Source organism: Carcharhinus amblyrhynchos, chromosome 22 (assembly GCF_965287045.1).
Source record: "Carcharhinus amblyrhynchos chromosome 22, sCarAmb.v2.hapA, whole genome shotgun sequence".
Classification (NCBI taxonomy): domain Eukaryota; kingdom Metazoa; phylum Chordata; class Chondrichthyes; order Carcharhiniformes; family Carcharhinidae; genus Carcharhinus; species Carcharhinus amblyrhynchos.
Genome location: NC_137345.1, coordinates 34,019,371 through 34,040,414, shown reverse-complemented (window position 1 = coordinate 34,040,414; position 21,044 = coordinate 34,019,371). Strand labels below are relative to the sequence as shown.

Here is a 21,044-nt window from a genome sequence, read left to right as displayed (position 1 = left end):
GAGTTTCTGAAGTCTGGAGATTTCTCAGCAGTTCTGATGTTTGAAGATGTATCCTTCTCTGGGATCTGTTGTCTTGATCTCTTTTCAGAGGTGTTAAAAGGCTGGAAATCTAGTATATGTAACTGGTTTTGGTGCTAACTGGTTCTGAAGAAAGGATTTATGTCTATGGAGTATAACAGTTGGAACTATAGAGATAGTTAAATATGCTTTATCATGTTTAAGTATTTTAATTGCTAAAAATTATGCTGATGTTTTTGTTATATTCTAATTGTTCTTAAATACAATTTGTTTTGATAAAAGCTTCCTAATGGGCCAATTAAATCATACCTGGAGAAAACATGCTCACCCTAATACCAAAATCTAAAGCAAAAGCTGGGGCCTTGGCAAACTTTATAATGTATGTTGGATCTAACTCCTAATAAGATGTTAACTACTTGCTTTGTAAATGTCATCTTTCTTTTTGTCATTGACCTTAAATCAGTGTCCTCTGGTCTTGACCTGTCTGGCAATGGAACAGTTCCTCCGTATCTACTCGGAAACCCCTGTGACGCTGAAGTTTCAGTACTGGTGACAGTAAAACCCATCTCCTTGTCCTTTTGGAAAGAAAATCTGCCATCTTTCCTGAGTCTTGCCTATAAATGACTTCAGACCCATAGTATTGTGGGTGACTGTTAAGTGCCATTTCAATACCCTACTTGTCAAATTTTAATTTCGCTGATACTCAAATTTGTTTTGAGTGCAGTTCAAAAAGAAATTCCAAAGCTAAAGCAATTTTGATGCAATTTGCACCAAAATCACTAATTACAAAGTGATGCTCTATCCCAGTTTGTGATCCACAATAAACATATACTTACATAATTATGTAATGTGATCTCTTTTTTTTCCTCACAAGTGTTCAAAATTTTAAAGCATTTTGTTTTCCTTGTAATCAGTCTGGAAATCGCCAATCACAGTATGCATCACAACCAGACAGTCCAGTTGCACCTTCTACATCTGACGGCTTCCTGTATTCAGACACCAAACAAAACCGTCTGAATGGAGTTATAGATGAAGCACCTTACATCTCGCACTCAAGGACTTTACCCAAGGAAATGGAGAACAATGGTAACCTTTACATCTGCTCAATAATTAGTTATGTTTCTTGATGTCACAACAGTTTGCATTTATGCAATGCCTTTAATGTGATAAAATGTTTCACATGCTTTACAGGAATGTCATGGAGCAAAATTTGGCACAACATCACATGAAGTAATAGCTAAGATGACTAAGAGCTTGGTCAGAAATGTAGTTTGTAAGGAACATCTTAAAGGAAGAAAGAGAAGTGCTTCAGGGCCTGAGCAATTGAAGACACTTCATTGGTGGAGTAATTGAAATTGGAAATACTCACAATGCAATGTGAAACTGTTTTAGGGTTTCTATATTAAACTATCAAAAGAGTGCTCAATGAGCATGCACTGAAAATATTCTAGTGAAAGTTTGCGGCAGTTTGAAATTGGCATTTTTCAAATCCATCCTATGTTAAAAAAGACAAAAAAGGACCTGTTCTGGACTTACCATTTGTCATTTAGAAAGTTTAATGTTTGCTCTTGATGTTATCTAAACAGGACAAGTTGTTTGACTCTAAGCAGTGTTACTTTACAATGTAAACACCGACAACACTTGCGTATTAAAAGTTTGAGTGGTATCAGCCATCCAAAGAGTGTGACTGTGGGTGACCCCTGTAACAATGATGTTACATGATAGAATCTGGTAAAGGAAAATCATAGCACCTCATTTAGATCCATAAATATTTTGAAAATAGTTATTATAAAGTGTAGAGAAACATAAATAAAGCAAAATAGATAATGTCAAAAAACTGGATAAATAAAAAGGACTAGATGAAAGAAACTGCCCAGCGGATGACTTCAGCAATGTTTAGCCTGCTTAAAGATATTCATTTAAACTCCACAAGTCAAACCAGAATATTTAAGGAAATTTATAGAGAGAAGAGAAGCTTCAATAAAATCTCTCAAAAGAATAAAGCACAGCAATGAATGTGAGAGCAAAAGCTCCACCGAGAGGAAATAAAAGGCAATAAGGCAACTTTTTCAATGCTCGAAAACATCAGTTGAAGACATAAAGTTAAAGATTGAAAGCCTAAACCAAAACATTAGAGATAAACTAAAACTCAAATGAAAATCACAAAGTATTTTTTGTCCAGGCGTTCCCATACCAAGATAAATTTCCCCTTGTATCATCCAACCTTTTCCCCACCAGAAGGCTTGTCCTCTGTTTCCTTCTGTCCTCCTCCCTCATCCTTCTGTGCATCCTTCCTCCTCCTCCTTCCATTTCCTTTTGCTCCACTTTCCTCATGCACCCTTCGCACCCTCCCCACTTGCTCATGCATTTTCCTTCCCTTTGCCTAGTTCCAATATTATGACAGTTGAAAAGCTCTTGTATGAAAGACCATTTGAGTTTGCATAATTTTCATAAGTATGGCATTGTCTGTATTATTAGTAATGGTTAATAATAAAAGGCTCTTTGAATAGTGTTTTGTGATTATTTTACGAAGATGACTCTGAGAAAACAAATGAAGACGACAAGGATGTTAACGACAGACAGCTGTCAATAAGAGAAAGACGACGGCCCAGGGAGAAGAGACGATCTACTGGAGTGTCATACTGGACTCATGACGTTAGTACTCCTTACTGATGTTGTGTATTACTAAATGAATGGTTGACTTTAAAGAGCAACATCTTGTTGAAATTGAAGTATGAAATTTCAAAGTGAGACATGTATTAACATTTTTCTTTGGACATTTCTATTCAAAATGGATTAAGTAATGTAGAAATTGTATGTAAACTTTCTGAAACATTAAAATAACTGCAAAAGTGTGATACTTTTGATGGGTGCTGCTTCTAGCATGACGGTTTATATTTTAATTACTGTTTAAGTTTTGGCGCATTCAGAAGGGATGCTAATTTTATTGGCTGTATAACATTTTTTAAAAGAAAAGGAATTCAAGATTGAATTGTTTCATCCCCACCACCCCCTTGATTTCAGAGTGGTGAACTTTGATACTTGAAATGCAAAGATAAAGGAGGGAAAAGTGAAATTAGCTTTATTGTGTACAACAATTAAAATGGAATGGAATGGTGGGCAGGAAGGACAGTTGATATGCATTTGGGTGCTGTATTGCTCTTGGGCCTGTATCTACTCTGGGTGATTATTTGTTATTTGTAAAAAGTCCTGGAGGAAATAGGATTTAGAGATCTGAACCCCATTCCCAGTGCAAGATTTCTTGAAGTATCAAATTGTGCTTTCCATTCAAGTAATTTAAATAGGTGGAAAACGGTTAAAAACTTGTACTATTGTATTAAAGAATGAATGTTCTCCCCTTGAGGCCAAAAGAACACTCAAAATGTAGAGAATAATTGCTGGATGATTATTTTCTTAGCAAATTAGAAAATGCAGATGTGAAATTTGAGTAGATGCAAAAACTAATTTGGACTTTGAATTGAACGTGATATCTAGAAAATTGCTTCCAATGCATAGCAATAAATTTAAAATGGAAATAGACAATTAGATATTAGCCTGTTCCAGTTTAGGTTTTTTTGAGTGGAGGGCCTAATCAGGTTAACCCACCCTGTTTCCTACATCCCCTTCAACCTCTTTTCTTAATCCAACTATCCAATCTAATCTTGAACACTGCAGCTTTTTCCAACCGCTAATGCTGGAAATGAATTCCATCATGCCATAACTCTTTAGGAAGCAATTTCTCATACCCTCCATTTTAAATCTCTTGCAGTTAATCGTGTATCTATGACTCCCTCAGTCTTGACATTTTAATTGATAGGAAACAATCTGCTTCTACCTACCGTCCTTCCATAATTTTAAACATCTCTAATATACAATCATTCTGAAATGTGCTGTGGAATTTGGACAGTTTTACATAGAACAGTACAGCACTGTACAGGCCCTTCGGCCCTCGATGTTGTGTCGAGCTACGTCTAAACCCAAGATCAAGCTATCCCACTCCCTGTCATTCTGGTGTGCTCCATGTACTTATCCAATAACTGCTTGAAAGTTCCAACTCCACTATCACAGCAAGCAGTGCATTCCACACCCCAACCATTCTGAGTAAAGTATCTACCTCAGACATCCCTCCTATATCTCCCACCATGAACCTTACAGTTATGTCCCCAGTAACAACTACTTCTGCCCGAGGAAATAGTCTCTGTACGTCCATTCTATCTATCCTCTTCGTCATCTTTATAAACCTCTATTGAGTTGCCTCTCATCCTCCTCCGCTCTAAAGAGAAAAGCCCCAGCTCTCTCAACCCTTCCTCATAAGACCTATCCTCCAAAGCAGGCAGCGTCCTGGTAAATCTCCTCTGCACTTTCTCCAATGCTTCCACATCCTTCGTATAGTGAGGTGATCAGAACTGCACACAATATTCCAAATGTGGTCTCACCAAGGTCCGGTATAGTTGCAGCATAACCCCACAGCTCTTAAACTCAACCTGCCTGTTAATAAATGCTAACACGTTATAGGCCTTCTTCATGGCTCTATCCACTTGAGTGGCAACCTTCAGAGATCTGTAAATATGAACCCTGAGATCTCTCTGTTCCTCCACATTCTTCAGAACCCTGCCATTGACTCTGTAATCTGCATTCAAGTTTGTCCTACCAAAATTAATCACCTCATACTTATCAGGGTTAAAGTCCATCTGCCACTTTTCTGCCCAGGTCTGCATCCCATCAATGTCGCCTTGCAGCCTACAAGTGCCCGCCACCTCATCGGCTACTCCACCAAACTTGGTGTCATCAGCAAATTTACTAACCCACCCCTCAGCCCCCTCTTCCAAGTCATTGATAAAAATCACAATTAGCAGAGGACCCAGCACTGATCCCTGTGTCCCATCCGAACTATTCGACCTATGAAGGTTCCGATCAATATTTGGAAACTTAAAGTCACCTATGATAACTACCCTGTGACCTCCACACCTATCCATAATCTGCTTTGCCATTTCCTCCTCCACATCTCTATTACTATTTGGGGGCCTATAGAAAACTCCTAACAACGTGACCGATCCATTCCTATTTCTAACTTCAGCCCATACTACCTCAGTAGGCAGATCACCCTCGAAATGCTTTTCAACAGCTGTTAAACTATCCTTGATTAACAATGCTACTCCTCCACCTCTTTTACCGCCTTCCCTACTCTTACTGAAACATCTATACCCCAGAACTGCTAACAACCATTCCTGTCCTTGATCTAACCACATCTCCGTAATGCCACAACATCATAGTCCCAAGTACCAATTCACGCTCCAAGTTCACCTATCTTATTTCTGATGCTGCTTGCATTGAAGTAGATACACTTCAACCCACTGTCCTGTCTGCTGTACCCTCCTGCGACTTTGATACCCTCCTCAGTACCTCACGACCCTCAACACTGGCTTTTGGACTACAGTTCATTTCTCTTTTATTTCTTTCATTTATTTCTCTTTCTTGTTCTTGTTTACTGGTAACCAACACTGGCTCTATGATGACAGGCACAATAAGAATCAACGATTGTGCTGTGTCTGCCAGCTCCCCATGGAATATCCAGTAGCTTAATGCAGTGCACAAGTTGAAAATGTTATTTTAACATTGAATAAGTGAAATATTTACAAAGTGACATATCTAGATATCTTAAGTCCATATCTTGCAGTATTGAGCCCAAAGTCTTGTCTACATGACAAATTGTAGCAATGTATAAATTAAAATTTCTTTTATATGAAATCGTGACAATGAGCCATGCTTGATTTGAATGTTATGTACAGATGTGAACATGTTTGCAGTATTGTTCAAGAAATTATCCAGGTCTTATTTATCTGGAAAATTCAAACCCGGCAAAAATGTTTTGCATGTATAACAAAATCGAGCTATTTCAAAAGTATTCTTTTGGATTTATGTTGAGTTATGAAGTTTCAGTTTGAGTGTAATTTTGCTTTTCATTAGGGTGATGAAAATGATGGAAGAGGGGAAGAGAAAGACACCTGGGTAAGCTTTGAGTTTAGAGATAATTTCTAAGCAGGCGTAAACACACTGTAGACAATTTAAGATAAAGTTGAACTTGTGTAAGATTGTTTGAAGTGTCTCCATTGTTTCCAAAGAGCAAAGAAAAGTACAGCACAGAAACAGGCCCTTTAGCCCTCCAAGCCTTTTTGATAATTCAGGTGGCACGGTAGCACAGTGGTTGGCACTGCTGCTTCACAGCTCTAGGGACCTGGGTTCTTCCTGGCTTGGGTCACTGTCTGTGTGCAGTTTGCACATTCTCCTCGTGTCTGTGTGGATTTCCTCCGGGTGCCACAGTTTCCTCCCACAGTCCGAAAATGTGCAGGTTAGGTTGATTGGCCATGGTAAAGTTGCCCCTTAGTGTCCTGAGATGTGTAGGTTAGAAGGATTAGTGGGCAAATATTTAGGGATATGGGGGTAGAGCCTGGGTGGGATTGTGGTTGGTGCAGACTCGATGGGTGGAAAGGCCTCTTTCTGTACTGTAGGGTTTCAATGATTTTGATGATTCTTAAACTGTCCTCTCTCATTGTGCGACCAGAGCAAGATTGAGAGGGAGAGATTCGTGCTGAGGATAAGGCAGCTAGAGTTTGCTTATTTATTTATCCGTTAAGTTTTTTCGTGGGATTTTTTCCTTTCAAAAGTTCTTTTTACTGAGAAAACTGCACAGGTGCCTGACGCCAGCTAGTGGTGAATGGGAACTATAGAGAGCAGGCCACTCTATACAGCGGGCAGCATTGAGAGCAGGCGCGGAGTGAGAGGGAGCAGAGTGAAGGCTGAAGGGCTTTGGCTCAATGGGCTTCGGCATAAACAGGCAGAGGCAGGGTAGGTTCTGTTCTTCGTTCTTCCAGTAATTTAGAGAAAGGGGTAATTATGAGTGAGAGGCTGGTTTGTTGCTTTCAGTGTCGGATGTGGGAGTTCATGGAGTCGCCTAGCCTCCCGGAAGTCCATATCTGCGCCAGGTGCGTCGAACTGCAGCTCCTGAGGGATCGCATTAGGGAACTGGAGCTGCGGCTTGATGACCTCAGTCTAGTCAGGGAGAATGAGGAATTAATACAGAGAAGTTACAGGCAAGTAGTCACACTGGGGCCACGGGAGGAAGACACGTGGGTCATGGTTGTGAAGGGTGAAGGTCACGTACCAGAGAGTACCCCAGTGGCTGTCCTCCTTAACAGTAAGGGCTGGGTGACAGACAGGAGAGGGGAGGGGACAGCGCAGTCGGTGAAGGGATCCCCTATGGTTGACCCCCACCAAAATAAGTATACTGTTTTGGATACTGTGAGGGGAGATGACTCTCCATGGGTAAACCACAGTGACCAGATCACTGGCACAGAGTCGGGCTCTGTGACTCAAAACGGAAAGCGGGGTACTAGGAGAACAATAGTAGTGGGGGACGCAATAGTTAGAGACACAGACGGGTGGTTCCGTGGGCACGAATGAGACTCCAGGATGGTAGCCTGCCTCCCTGGTGCCAGGGTCCTGGATGTCTCTGAGCGGGTAGGAAGCATCCTAAAAGGGGCGGGTAATCAGATGGACGTCATTGTCCACATTGGTGCAAATGACGTAGGTAGAAAGAGCAGGGAGGTCCTGCGAGAGCAATTCAGGGAGTTGGGTAGTAGGCTAAAAAGCAGGGCCTCTAGGGTAGCAATCTCTGGACTTCTCCCATTGCCATGTGCTAGTGAGGCTAGGAACAGGAAGATTGTACAATTGAACGTGTGGCTAAAGGACTGGTGCAGGAGGGAGGATTTCAAATTCGTGGATCACTGGGAAGTCTTCAAGAGAGGATGGCACCTGTACAAGAAGGACGGGTTACACCTAAACTGGAACGGCACGAATATCCTGGCTGGGAGTTTTGCTAGTGTGGTTCGAGTGGGTTTAAACTAATGTGGCAGAGGGGTGGGGATCAAAACAATAGGTCAATAAGCATAGAGGCTGGGGACGAGCTTGGGGCCAGGACAAGGCTATCTAAGAGCAAGAGCATTCTGGGGGTGGATGACCTCAGTGGGCCTGGAGGTCTGGAGTGCAGCTGCTTCATTGCAAGGAGCGTAACAGGCAAGACAGACAAACTTAGAGTCTTAATGCGTTGTGCGGAATTTGGATGTGGTTGCAGTGACAGAGACTTGGTTAAAAGAAAGACAAGACTGGCAGCTGAATATTCTGGGGTTTTAGGCGAGACAGAGGAGGGGCTAGAAGAGATGGCGGAGTAGCAATACTAGTTAGGGAGCATATTACAGCAGTACAGAGGGTGGACAATTTAGAAGGGTCATGTAACGAGTCACTGTGGGTGGAGCTCAGAAACAGGTACGGCGCAGTCACTATGCTGGGGTATACTACAGGCCTCCCAACAGTCCATGGGAAGTTGAGGAACAGATATCTAAGGAGATTCTGGACAGGTGCAGAAAAAATAGGGTTGTTGTAGTGGGAGACTTTAATTTCCCTTGTATAGACTAGAAATCGCTTAGGGCTGCGGGTCTGGACAGGGAGAAATTTATAAAATGCGTACAGGAAGGTTCTTTGGAACAATATGTGGATAGTCCAACTAGAGAGGGGGTATACTGGACCTAGTACTGGGGAATGACCCCAGTCAGGTCTTCAAAGTTTCAGTAGGGGAACATATTGAAACATATAAGATGATTAGAGGTTTAGACAGGGTGGATAGTGATAGCCTTTTTCCTAGGATGGAGAAAGCTAGCACGAGGGGGCACGGCTTTAAATTAAGGGGGGGTAGTTATAGGACTGATGTCAGGGGTAGGTTCTTTACCCAGAGGGTGGTGAGGGACTGGAATGCCCTGCCAGCTGCAGTTGTAAATGCGCCTAGTTTGGGGGCGTTTAAGAGATCTGTGGATAGGTTTATGGACGAAATGGGATTGGTTTAGGTTAGTGGGTTAGTGTTGTTTTTTTTTTAAAAGCTGGTCGGCGCAACATCGTGGGCCGAAGGGCCTGTTCTGCGCTGTAATGTTCTATGTTCAATGTTCTATATGGCAAATAGTGACCACAATTCTGTAAACTTTAGGATAGTAATGGAAAAAGATGAGTGTTGCCCTATGGGTAAGGTGCTGAGTTGGGGGAAGGCTAACTACAGCCGGATGAGGCAGGATTTAGTGGCTGTTCATTGGGAGAGGCTGTTTGAGGGTAAACCACAACTGGCATGTGGGAGTCTTTTAAAGAGCATTTGATAGGGCTGCAGGACAGGTGTGTGCCTATAAAAAGGAAGGATAGGATAGGTAGGATTCGAGAGCCATGGATAACCAGTGAAATTATGGGTCTAATCAAAAAGAAAAAAGAGGCATACGTAAGGTCCAGGCAGCTAAAAACAGATGGAGCACTGGAAGAATACAGAGGAAGTAGAAAAGAACTCAAACAGGGAGTTAGAAAGGCAAAAAGGGGGCACGAAATGTCCTTGGCAGACAGGATTAAGGAGAATCCTAAGGTATTTTGTACATACGCTAGGAACAAGAGGGTTGTCAGGGAAAAAAATCAGACCTCTCAGGGACAAAGGAGGGAAATTATGCTTAGAACCCAAGGAAGTAGGTGAGATCTTAAACAAACACTTTGCATCAGTATTCACAGAGGACGTGTTGACTGGTAGTGTCTCAGAGGGATGTTTTGACCCGTTAGGAAAAATCTCAATTACAAGGGAGGAAGTGTTAGGTTTTTTAGGAAACATTAAGACAGACAAATCCCCAGGGCCTGATGGCATCTATCTGAGACTGCTCAGGGAGACAAGAGATGAAATTGCTGGGCCTCTAACAGAAATCTTTGCCTCTTCACTGGACACAGGTGAGGGTCCCAGAAGGTTGGAGGATAGCAGATGTGGTCCCGTTATTTAAAAAGGGTAGCAAGGATAACCGGGTAATTACAGGCCGGTGGGCTTGACATCTGTAGTAGGGAAATTGTTGGAGAAGATTATTAGAGATAGGATATATGCACATTTAGAACTGAATAATCTCATTAGCGATAGACAGCATGGTTTTGTACAAGGGAGGTCATGCCTCACAAATTTGGTTGAGTTTTTTGAGGAGGTGACAAAAACGATTGACGAGGGAAGGGTCGTGGATGTCGTCTATATGGATTTTAATAAAGCATTTGACAAGGTCCTTCATGGCAGGCTGGTGCAAAAGGTTAAATCTCACGGGATAAAAGGAGAGCTAGCTAGTTGGGTGGAGAACTGGCTTGGCCTTAGAACACAGAGTAGCAGTGGAGGGGTCTTTTTCCGTTGGAGGTCTGTGACTAGTGGTGTTCCACAGGGTTCTGGACTGGGACCTCTGCTGTTTGTGATATATATAAATGATTTGGAAGAAGATGTAGCTGGTGTGATCAGTAAGTTTACAGAAGACACAAAGATTGTTGGAGTTGCGGCTAGTAATGAACATTGTCAGAGAATACAGCAGGATGCAGATAGGCTGGAAAATTGGGCGGAGAAATGGCAGATGGAATTTAATTCAGATAAATGCGAAGTGATGCATTTCGGTAGATCTACTGTAGGAGGGAGCTGTGCAATAAATGGCAGAACCATCAGGAGGGACCTGGGTGTGCAAGTCCATAGATCCTTAAAGGTGGCAGCACAAGTGGAGAGGGTGGTAAAGAAGGCATATGGCACGCTTGCCTTTATTGGAAGGGGCATAGAGTATGAAAGTTCGCATATGATGTTGCAGCTATATAGAACGTTGGTTAGGCCAAATTTGGAATACTGCATCCAGTTCTGGTTGCCACACTACCAAAAGGATGTGGAGGCTTTGGAGAGAGTCAGAAAAGGTTTACCAGGATGTTCCCTGGTCTTAGCTATGAGGAGAGATTGGGTAAACTGGGCTTTTTCTCCCTGGAAAGGAGGAGGATGAGGGGCGACCTAATAGAGGTGTATAAAATTGTGAAGGGCATAGATAGGGCGAACAGTGGGAAACTTTTTCCCAGGTCGGAGGTGACGAACACAAGGGGTCACAAGTTCAAGGTGAGGGGGGCAAGGTTCATCACAGATGTCAGGGGAATATATTTTACACAGAGGGTGGTGGGGGCCTGGAATGCACTGCCAAGCAAGGTGGTTGAGGCGGACACGTTTAAGACTTATCTAGATAGCCACATGAACAGACTGGGAGTAGAAGGATACAAATGAATGGTCTAGTTGGGCTCATGAGCGGCGCAGGCTTGGAGGTTTGAAGGGCCTGTTCCTGTGCTGTGTTGTTCTTTGTTCTGTCACTTTGAACCTGTGATCCCTTGTAATTGACACTTTCACCCTTGGAAAAAGCCTCTTGACCATCCACCCTCTCTATGCCTTTCACTTTTTTGAAGACCTCTGTCAGGCCTTCCCTCAGCCTCCGCCTTCCACTGAAAACAATCTTAGTTTATTCAACCTCTCATAAAACCCTTGAGACTAGGCAATATTCTGTGAACCTACTTTGCGCTGTCTCCAAAGCTTCAATGTCTTTCTGATAATTCGGCGACCAGAACTGCATGCAATACACCAAATGCGGCCTAACCAAGATTTTATATAATTGCATCATGATTTCCCAACTCTTGTACTCTGTGTCCTGCCTAATGAAGGCAAGCATGCCACATGCCGCCTTACTCACCTTGGCTGCTTGTGTTGCCACTTTTAGGGAACTGGAGACCTGTACATCCAGACCCCTTTGTATGTTAATGTTCCTAAGGGTTCTGCCATTTATAGTATAATTCATTTGATCCTCCAACATGCATCACCTCACACCTGAATAAAATGCCATCTGCCATTTCTGTGTCCAAATCTCCAATCTATATCTTGTTGTATCCTTGGCACTATCAGCAACTCCACCAAGCTTTGTGTCACCTGCAAATTTATTAACCAGACCACCCATGTTTTCCTCCAGATCATTTATATATACTACAAACAGCAGAGGTCTCTATAGTGATCCCTGTGGAACACCATTAGTTACAGATCTCCATTTTAAAAAGCATCCTTCCACTACTACTCTCTGTCTTCTATAACCAAGCCAGTTCTCTATCCATCTATTCAGTCTGCCCTGAATCCCATGTGATTTTAGTTTTTCAGGTTTCACCCACCAACAGCCTCTTTGCTTCTATCTTATCTATTCCCTTCATAATCTGGTATGTTTCTGTAAGATCTCCCCTCATTCTTATATTCCCCTCTGAGTATAGCCCAAATCTACTCAGTCTGTCCTCATAAACCAACCTTCTCAACTCCAGAATCAACCCACTGAATCTCCTCTGCGCTCCCTCCAGTGCCAGTGTATCCTTACTCAAGTAAAGAGACCAAAACTGTACACAGTACTCCAGGTGTGGCCTCACCAGTACCTTATACAGCTGCAACATAATCTTGCTCTAGCAATGAAGGACAAAATCCCATTGAGAGGGTTGGCTTATGAGGAGAGACTGAGTAGACTGGGGCTATACTGATTGGAATTCGGAAGAATGAGAGGAGATCTTATAGAAATACACAAGGTTATAAAGGGAAAAGATAAGACAGAAGCTGGGAAGTTGTTTCCACTGGCGGGTGAAACGAGAACTAGGGGGCATTGCCCCAAAATGGAGGAAGCAGATGTAGAACTGAATTGAGGAGGAACTTCTTCACACAAAGGGTTGTGAATCTGTGGAATTCCCTGCCCAGTGAAGCAGTTGAGGCTACCTCATTGAATGTTTGTAAGGCAAGGATAGATACATTTTTAAAAAGCAAAGGAAGTAAGGGTCATGGTGAGCAGGTGGATAAGTGGAGCTGAGTCCACGAAAAGATCAGCTGTGATCTTATTGAATGGCAGAGCAGACTCAAGGGGCCAGATGGCCTACTCCTGCTCCTAGTTCTTATGTTCTATCCATGCTAATACATTACCTGTAACACTGTACATCTTTATCTCATGCAGCAGTCTTTAGTGCGACATCTCGTCAAATGCCTTCTGGAAATCCAGATACACCACATTCACAGGTTCCCCATTGTCCACTGTGTATGTAATGTTCTCAAAGAATTTCACCATTAGTCAAACATGACCTTCCCTTCATGAACCCATGTTGCATCTTACCTGTGGGACAATTTATATCCAGATGTCTCTTCGTTTCTTCCTTGATGATAAATTCAAGTATTTTCCCAACTATGGAAGTTAAGCTAACCAGCCTGTAGTTACCCACCTTTTGTCTACCTTTTTTAAATAGTGGTGTCATATTTGTTGGCGTCACATTTGCGTCATAATCTGCGGGAACCACCCCAGAGTCCAGCGAATTTTGGTAAATTACCATTAGTACATTATCTACTCTTAGCTCTGTTAGCTTGCCCAACATTACTCTTTCATGATAATGGTTTCTTGGTCTTCATCTGCCATAGCCCTCCTGTCATCAATTTTGGCATGTTATTTGTGTCTTCCACTGTAAAGACCGACACAAAATACCTGTTCAACGCCTCAATCATGTGAAGACCGACACAAAATGTCAATGTCTCAACCATTTTCTCATTTCAGTTATTACATCCCCCTTCTCATCCTCTAAATGACCAAGGTTTACTTTAGCCAACCTTTCGTTTTATATATTTGTAGAAACTTTTGCTGTTTTTATATTCTGAGCTAGTTTATTCCCGTAATTCATCTTACTTTTCCTTATAGCTTTTTTCATGGTTTTCTGTTGACCTTTAAATATTTTCCAATCCTGTAGGTTCCCACTAATCTTTGCCACTTTGAATGCATTTTCTTTCAATTTAATACCCTCCTTTATTTCCTTAGACATCTGTGGCTGATTATCTCTTTTTCTACAGTCCTTCCTTATCGCTGGTATATACTTTTGCTGAGCACTATGAAAGATCACTTTGAATGCCCTCCACTGTTCCTCAATTGTCCCACCATAAAGTTGCTGCTCCCAATCTCCCTTAGCCAACTCATTCCTCATCCCATTGTAGTCTCCTTTGTTTAAGCACAAGACACTGGTATTGGATTTTACCTTTTCACGCTCCATCTATATTTTAAATTCAACAATATTGTGATTGCTTCTTCTGAGAGGATCCCTAACTGCAAGATCATTAATTATTCCTGTCTCGTTACGCAGGATCAGATCTAGGATAGCTTGCTCTCTTGTAGGTTTCATTACATACTATTCAAGGAAGCTATTGCAGATACATTCTATGAACTCCTGTTCAAGACTGCCTTGACTGACCTGATTTGACCAATTAATATGTAGATTAAAATCGCCCATGATAATTGCTGTACGATTTTTAGGTGCATCAACTATTTCTTTGTTTATTTCTTGCCCACCATGATATTATTTGGTGGCCTATAGACTATACCTATCAGTGACTTTTTCTCCCTACTATTTCTAATTTCCACCCAAATGGATTCAACCTTTTTTCCATAGAACCTATATCATCTCTCACTACCATCTTGATGTCATCCTTAAATATCGGAGCTACACCACCTCTGTTACGTTCCTTTTGGTCCCTCCGAAAAGTCTGATACCTCTGGATATTTAACTCCCAGTCATGACCATTTGTAACCATGTCTCTGTAATGGCCACCAAATCATACTCGTTCACAACTTGTGCCATCAACTCATTTGTTTCGAATGCTATGAGCAGTCACATAGAGCGCCCTTATGCTAGTTTTTGTACCTTTTTGAATTTTAACATTTCCATTAATAACATCTCTTGAGTTCTCCTTCCTTTTAACTTTTTTCCTGATTTTTGATGTAGTGGGAACCTTCTCCCCACATTCTGTCCTTGTTCCCTACTTCTTGGACTCTTAACATAGGTTTCCATTTCCCTGGCGTATCAGTTTAAACCCTCCCCTACCGCTCTAGCAAACTTTGTCCCTAGGAAATCAGTCCCAGTTCTACCCAAGTGTAACCCATCCAATTTGTACTGGTCCCAATGACCCAGGAATCCGAAATCCTCCTCCTGACACCATCTCTTCAGCCACATATTTATCCGATATATCTTGTCATCTGTACTCTGACTAGCACGTGGCACCAGTAATGATCCTGAGATCACTACCTTTGAGATTTGATTTCTTAACTTTCTTCCTAGCTCCCTGTATTCTGCTTTTAGGACCTAATTCTTTTTTTTTACCTATGTCATTTATACCAATGTGTACTGCAATTACACACACACACACACTCCATGCTCCCCCGCCACTCCAAGATGTCCTTGATCCTCACATCAGGGAGACAACATATCATCCTGGAGTCTTGTTTGCGGACATAAATGCCTGTCTGTTTCGTTATAATTGAATCCCCTACAATTATTGTACTGGCATACTTTTTATCCCTCCCCTCTGCAGCAGGACCAACTGTGGTGCAACGAGTTTGGCTGCTGCTACTTCCCCTGGAGAGAAAATATATATCTGTACATCTGTTTTGCAGAGGAATGGCCACAGGAGATTCCTGCACTACCTGCCTAATTCTCTTGCTCTCAGCCATGAGTCTCAGCCTGACTCATGGATGCTCTACAATGTCTCCAGCCGCCGCTTCAGCTCTGAAACTCGAGTTTCCAGGAGCTGTAGCTGGAGACACTTTCTGCACACGTGCTGCCCCAGGGGACTGGAACTGTGCCCAGCCTGCCACATGGAGCAAGAGGAGCAAACCACAGCTTTGAGCTCTCCTGTCATGTCTTACCCCTTTAAACTTTCGAAAGATGTTTTGTTTCAGATTATATCCAATTTTCTAGGGCCCCTCTTTCCTGTACCTTGTTACTAACAAATATAACCCTTTCAAAGTGTGAACTACAGAAATTACACAAACGCTATTATAGTGTACAACAACTGCAATGCCAAGAGCAAAAAGAAAAAAAACACTTATTGACCAATCAGCACTCTCCCTTCTAGCTCTGCTGCCTGTTTCACCTAACTCCCTGTTTTTATCCAACTCCAAAAGCACTTCTCTCAGTCAGGGCACAATTTACAAGGCCTTGGAACTGGTTTTAACTAGTTGTACAAACAACCAGCCAAGTGCAGTTGAGAGCAGACTCAGCGGATTCCTGTTGCAGGAAAGTATTAAAAGTGCAGCCTTTAACTTCCCAAAGAATTAATATAGCTCACCCTGAAAACAAGTTTAATGGCTACTTACTTCCTTATAACTTACCACTCCTTATTTTCGCCCAACTCCAAAAGCACTCCCCTCAGTCAGGCAGCACTCAGTGTGCAGTCTCTGCTTCTTTAAACAGGAGAACAACACTGGCATTTCTCCAGTCCTCTGGAACCTCACCTGTGGTCAAAGAGGATGTGAAGATGCTTGTTAAGGCCCCAACTATTTCTTCCTTGCCTCTCGCAGTAACCTGGGATAGATCCCATTCAGTCCTGGGGACTTGTCTATGCAACTAGGATATTCAGCACTTCCTCCTTTGATATATTGACATTCTCTCGAGCGTTCACACGCCTATACCTGACCTCAATATGTCCTTCTCTTACCAATACAAAGTACTCATCAAGGATTTCACCCACTTCCTGTGGTTCCACCTGTAATTTCTCTCCATTGTCCCTGAGTGGACCTACTCTTTCTCTTGTTACCCTCTTGCTCCTAATATATGCGCAAAAAGCCTTGGGATTCTCCTTGATCTCGTTTGCTAAGTTCATGGCCCCTTTTAGCCCTCCTGGTTCCACACTTAAGTCCCTTCCTACTTTCAAGGACTTTGTCAGGTTTTAGATGCCTATACCTCAAGTCATTGTACCCTTCCTTTTTCCTTTTGACTAAGATTACAATTTTGCTTATCGTGGTTCCCAAAACCTGCCATTTCTATCCTTCATCTTAACCCAGGGCCTGTCCTGCACTTCAGTCAACTGGCCTTTAAAAGCCATCCACGTGCCAGATATGGATTTGCCTTCAAATAGCAGCTCCCATCCACATTCCCCAGTTCTTGTTGAATTTGGATGTAATTTGCCCTCGCCCAATTAAGTACCCTCACTCGAGGGCCACACCTGCCCTTATCCATTTAAGGACTATTTGAAATCTTATGGAATTATGACTGCTAAGCCCAAAATGCTCCCTTACTGAAACATTGATCTCCTGGCCTGGCTCATTCCCCAATACCAAATCTAGTATGGCCCTCTCCCTGCTTGGATTGTCAAGATATAGTATGTGCTGAAAACTTTAAGTGAACAATATTACAAGCCTATTTCCTGAAAAAATGCTTGCTCTTCAATTATTTTTTGATGATTGTAGCAATAGAACGTGGTTCCATGCCTAGGTTGTATCTATAAATGGAGCACCTACTGAGCTGAGAGAATGTAGTGTCAGTTTTGTTTATTCAGGTAAATATATTTCTGGTAGTCCATCATTGGCCTGTGTTCATTGTCATGTTGCTGAAAAGATGAAACGTGACAGAATCTAAGAAACGTGCTTCAGTTTCAGAAGTAATATTCAGCTCCATATATTCTCCTTTTGGTACTACTTAACACAAGTTGTTTTGCATTATCAGTGTTTCTGGTTAATGAAAGTGAAAGTAAAATGAAAGCACATTGATCAAAAATGTAAGATGGAATTTTCCTATGCTTTGCACCAGTGCGGCGCGATTGCGATCTTCCCCCACTTACTACAGTTGTTGCTCCCTCAGGTGAAACATGCTGCACCTAACTAACCAGGCATCTGATTAACTTAACCCAGGACTCAACTGAGCACTGCAATCAAGGGGGAGTTGCATTTAAATGGTTCCTCAGCACTCACTCCCAGGCAAGCCAGGAGGATGGCTATGAGAAGAGCAGTTCCACAATTTTTAGAGGGGGACTTTACCAGACTTTTGGACATAGTGGAGAAGAGGTGGCCGTCATCTACCCACATGTTGGCAGGAGAGGTTCAAGTAATATGGCCAACCCCACCTGGGCGGTGATTGCACCTATTGTCGTTGTCAGCAGCATGACCAGGAAAAGGGAGGTCCAATGCTGCGAAAGATGAATGACCTCCTGCGAGATGCAAGGGTGAGTGATCACCTGCCTCCTGGTCTGGCAGTCCCGGAATGTCAACCTAAATCCAATCGCTGCCACCTGGCAACCTCTCCAGATCTGACCTCCCAGCATCTTCCTCTAAACCCTGCTGAAACTCTCCCTCACAACCCCTTTCTGCCTAGGCATGGTGCCTACACATGCCAGTTCTTATAGACCTCTAAACTGCCAGTACTCCAGCTCACTAAGTCCTCTTTGTGTCCCTGCAGGAGAAGATCTCCCATAATAGAAAGGAGATGGAGAAGATGGGCAGGGTGATGTCTGAGCGCAGAATCCTCAACCCCTACAAAGAAAGGGCAGTGCAACTTGCAAGAGGAGGGACAGGAGTGAGCTGTGCCTAACAGTGAGGCTGACCTGTGCCAACGAAGTGAGGATCCATTGCACCTTTATTCAGATGACCTGTCTCAAATAAGTTAATTACCCAGACTCTTGTTTATTCCTTTTATTGAAATCATTCCCCTGTTTTGCAGGACGAAGCAGGTCAATCCAGAGACACACCTTCTCTTATAACCCTTGACAGCACCTCAGAGGAGATCTCAGAGGAAGACACTGAAAAGGCACCACAGCTATCACCTGTACCATCCATCATCACAGACAAGCAGCTCGGAGGGCGATTGTTGCAGACGGGCTCTGGGTCACTATTGGTGAGCACCACTCAGCTTCTGATGCACATTAGGTGGAGACAGCAATGTCGCAGGGATCAGGCAGTCAGCAGTCTGTTGGATCCCAAGACATAGTTGTGCCCCAGCCATATGCTGTGCCTCTGGACAAGTTCCAGCTGGAGTTGCAAATGCAGAGCCACAAAATCTAGGAAGATTGTCAGCAATATTCTTGTAAATGTAAGGCTCATTGGAGGAGTCCCAAAGCCTTCAGCCACAGGAGATGTTGCTGGCATTGCAGCTACCCAGATCAAAACTGCAAGGGTGATGACTGCAGCAAAAAGTCTGGGGCAGGACATCCAAGCCACACATGGAGTTAAAGGCATGGATCAGTCTCTGAGGACCATGGTTAAGAACCTTGAGAGTATGGCCCAGTCACAGCACCATTGCTGAAGGACTTGAGCTTGGTCATAGAAACCCTACAGTGCAGAAAGAGGCCATTCGGCCTATCAAGCCTGTACCGGCAACAGTCCCAGCCAGGTATATTCCTGTAACCCCATGCATTCCTAGTCCCCCGATACTAAGGGTTAATTTAACATGGCCAATCAAGCTAACCCCAGATCTTTGGAGTGTGGGAGAAAACCAGAGCACCCAGAGGAAACCCACACACTCTGTACGTAGGCAGTCACCTGAGGCTAGAATTGAACCCGGCGCCCTGGCATTGGTGAGGCAGCAGTATTTACCACTGTGCCACCATGCCACCCAGACCTCCATCGCTAGGGGCTTCGACTTCATGGAGCAGACAATGCTGGGCCTCCAGGACTGACAATACTATGTAACAGTTGCCAGGCCCCCACAACTCCACAGCACTCTTAAAGTTAAACTCTATCCAGGACAAAGCCCATTTGATTGTCACCTTTTACCCCTCCACCAGAGGTGCACTGTGTGTGTAGCGTCTGCAAGATATACTATAGCCACTTGCCAAGGCTGCTTCAACACCTCACAACAGTTCTGCTTAGAAGGGCAAGGGCAGCAGGGACGTGAGAGCACCAGTACCACTTCCAAGTCACACTCAATCCTTACTCAGAAAGATATGATTTCCTTCATTAGCTCCCTAACTTGTAGCATTATAGATACACCTTCATGATCTGGATTGTGGAGGTTCAAGAAGTATTTGTTGAACCTTGTTCAACAATAGAAGTATTGTTGAAGTATCACTGTTGACCTTTCAACCATGCTCATACTTACTGAATGAATTAAAAAGAAATAAAAACCTACACGTCGAATAATTGAGTTAGCAGTGTTTTTTTTTGCTATCTTATGGTATTTAGCAGTGGAGTAACGTATTTAATGCACATAAGAAATTCTGGATTCCTTATGAATTGGAAAATCATGATATATCATGTAATTCAAGCTAAAGCTACATTTGCAGATTTATTACTAGAATTTCATTTGCATAAGAGGTCAAATAAATACAGCAGAGCAGTGATGGACTTGCACACAACTTCTTGACCTAAATTTTAGTTGCAAGTCAGTTTCAGAATCTTTTAACTGAGTCTTCTGATTTGTTTACATAAATGTATGCCTTTGTGTTCACAAGATGGTTCACTTTATCAGTATGTATTGAAAGAAAATAACTAACACTTTAGATTCAGGTCCTATTCAGATAATGGTCAATAAAGTGCGCTGAAAATGTGAATTTCTAAATAAAGCTTCTGTTGCATAATCTCAACCTTCTGAGAGCACGAACTGCACTGAAGGAGCAGATAGGTAGCTGTGGAATTGGGGGAGCAGGAGTGCTGAGTACAGGCTTATTAGCCCATGGGAGAGAAGCACACACAAGGAAAAGGCCTGTGAACGGTTGACTTTGCTTGAAATAGTACCATACCTGAATGTTTTCTTCCCTGATGCTTGATTTTAAGAAGATGGAACACTTCGTTGCAGTGCTGCCACAGAGTGGTCAAAGCTGGACATGGAAGGAACTTGAGCAAAGATTTTAATGAGAATTTACAGTCAGATACTTGTGGCTTAAAAATGTGACCAAGCTAAATTAGCAAATGAGAATACTGTGTTACAGTGTTACGTGTAGGAATTTTAGGCAATTACCACTAAAAGGGAATTAGGCATAATTAACATGGCAACAGAAAATCAGAAGACAGATGAAAAAACAGAAGACAGATGAAAAAACAGAAGACAGGGCATGCCATTTTCTGAAATAATGAAAATATATCGCTTCTTGGCCTTTTGGCTAAAATCAAATGTAGTATCGACATTCTGTACTTGGTTAAAGTCATTAGGTTACATTTTAGCTATTTTTAAAATTTTTAAAAGCGGCATCTTGGCCTTTTGGCTAAGATGCAAATGAGATCAAACCTTGGAGGAGGGACTATGCTTTCTCCAATCAGCTTGGATCATGTAGATCAAGCCCAAGACAGGAGGTGAGAGACCTGTCTTGTCAGCTTGGATCGGGAATGTCTCAACTTGTTGAGACTCTGAATTGGACTTGATTGAATTGG

General features: G+C 42.6%; 1 protein-coding gene and 1 non-coding gene across 7 annotated transcripts in view; both read left to right on the top strand.

Moving 5' to 3' along the window:
* Positions 1–21,044, top strand: part of LOC145357047 (protein phosphatase 1 regulatory subunit 12B-like) — a 235,361-nt gene that overhangs the window by 117,493 nt on the left and 96,824 nt on the right. For 4 of the 6 annotated variants that reach the window (XM_080210108.1, XM_080210109.1, XM_080210107.1 and 1 more), the window contains 3 exons: positions 933–1,104; positions 2,552–2,673; positions 5,986–6,027. In XM_080210108.1, the coding sequence (XP_080066234.1) occupies positions 933–1,104; positions 2,552–2,673; positions 5,986–6,027 (336 nt within the window). Of the gene's footprint in view, positions 1–932; positions 1,105–2,551; positions 2,674–5,985; positions 6,028–17,544; positions 17,906–18,138; positions 18,297–18,399; positions 19,823–21,044 lie in introns of those variants that run through there. The other 2 variants (XR_013889240.1, XM_080210110.1) reach the window with 2 other exon arrangements.
* Positions 20,757–20,945, top strand: LOC145357183 (U2 spliceosomal RNA). The gene has a single exon (XR_013889269.1). It is a non-coding gene; the product is annotated as a U2 spliceosomal RNA (small nuclear RNA).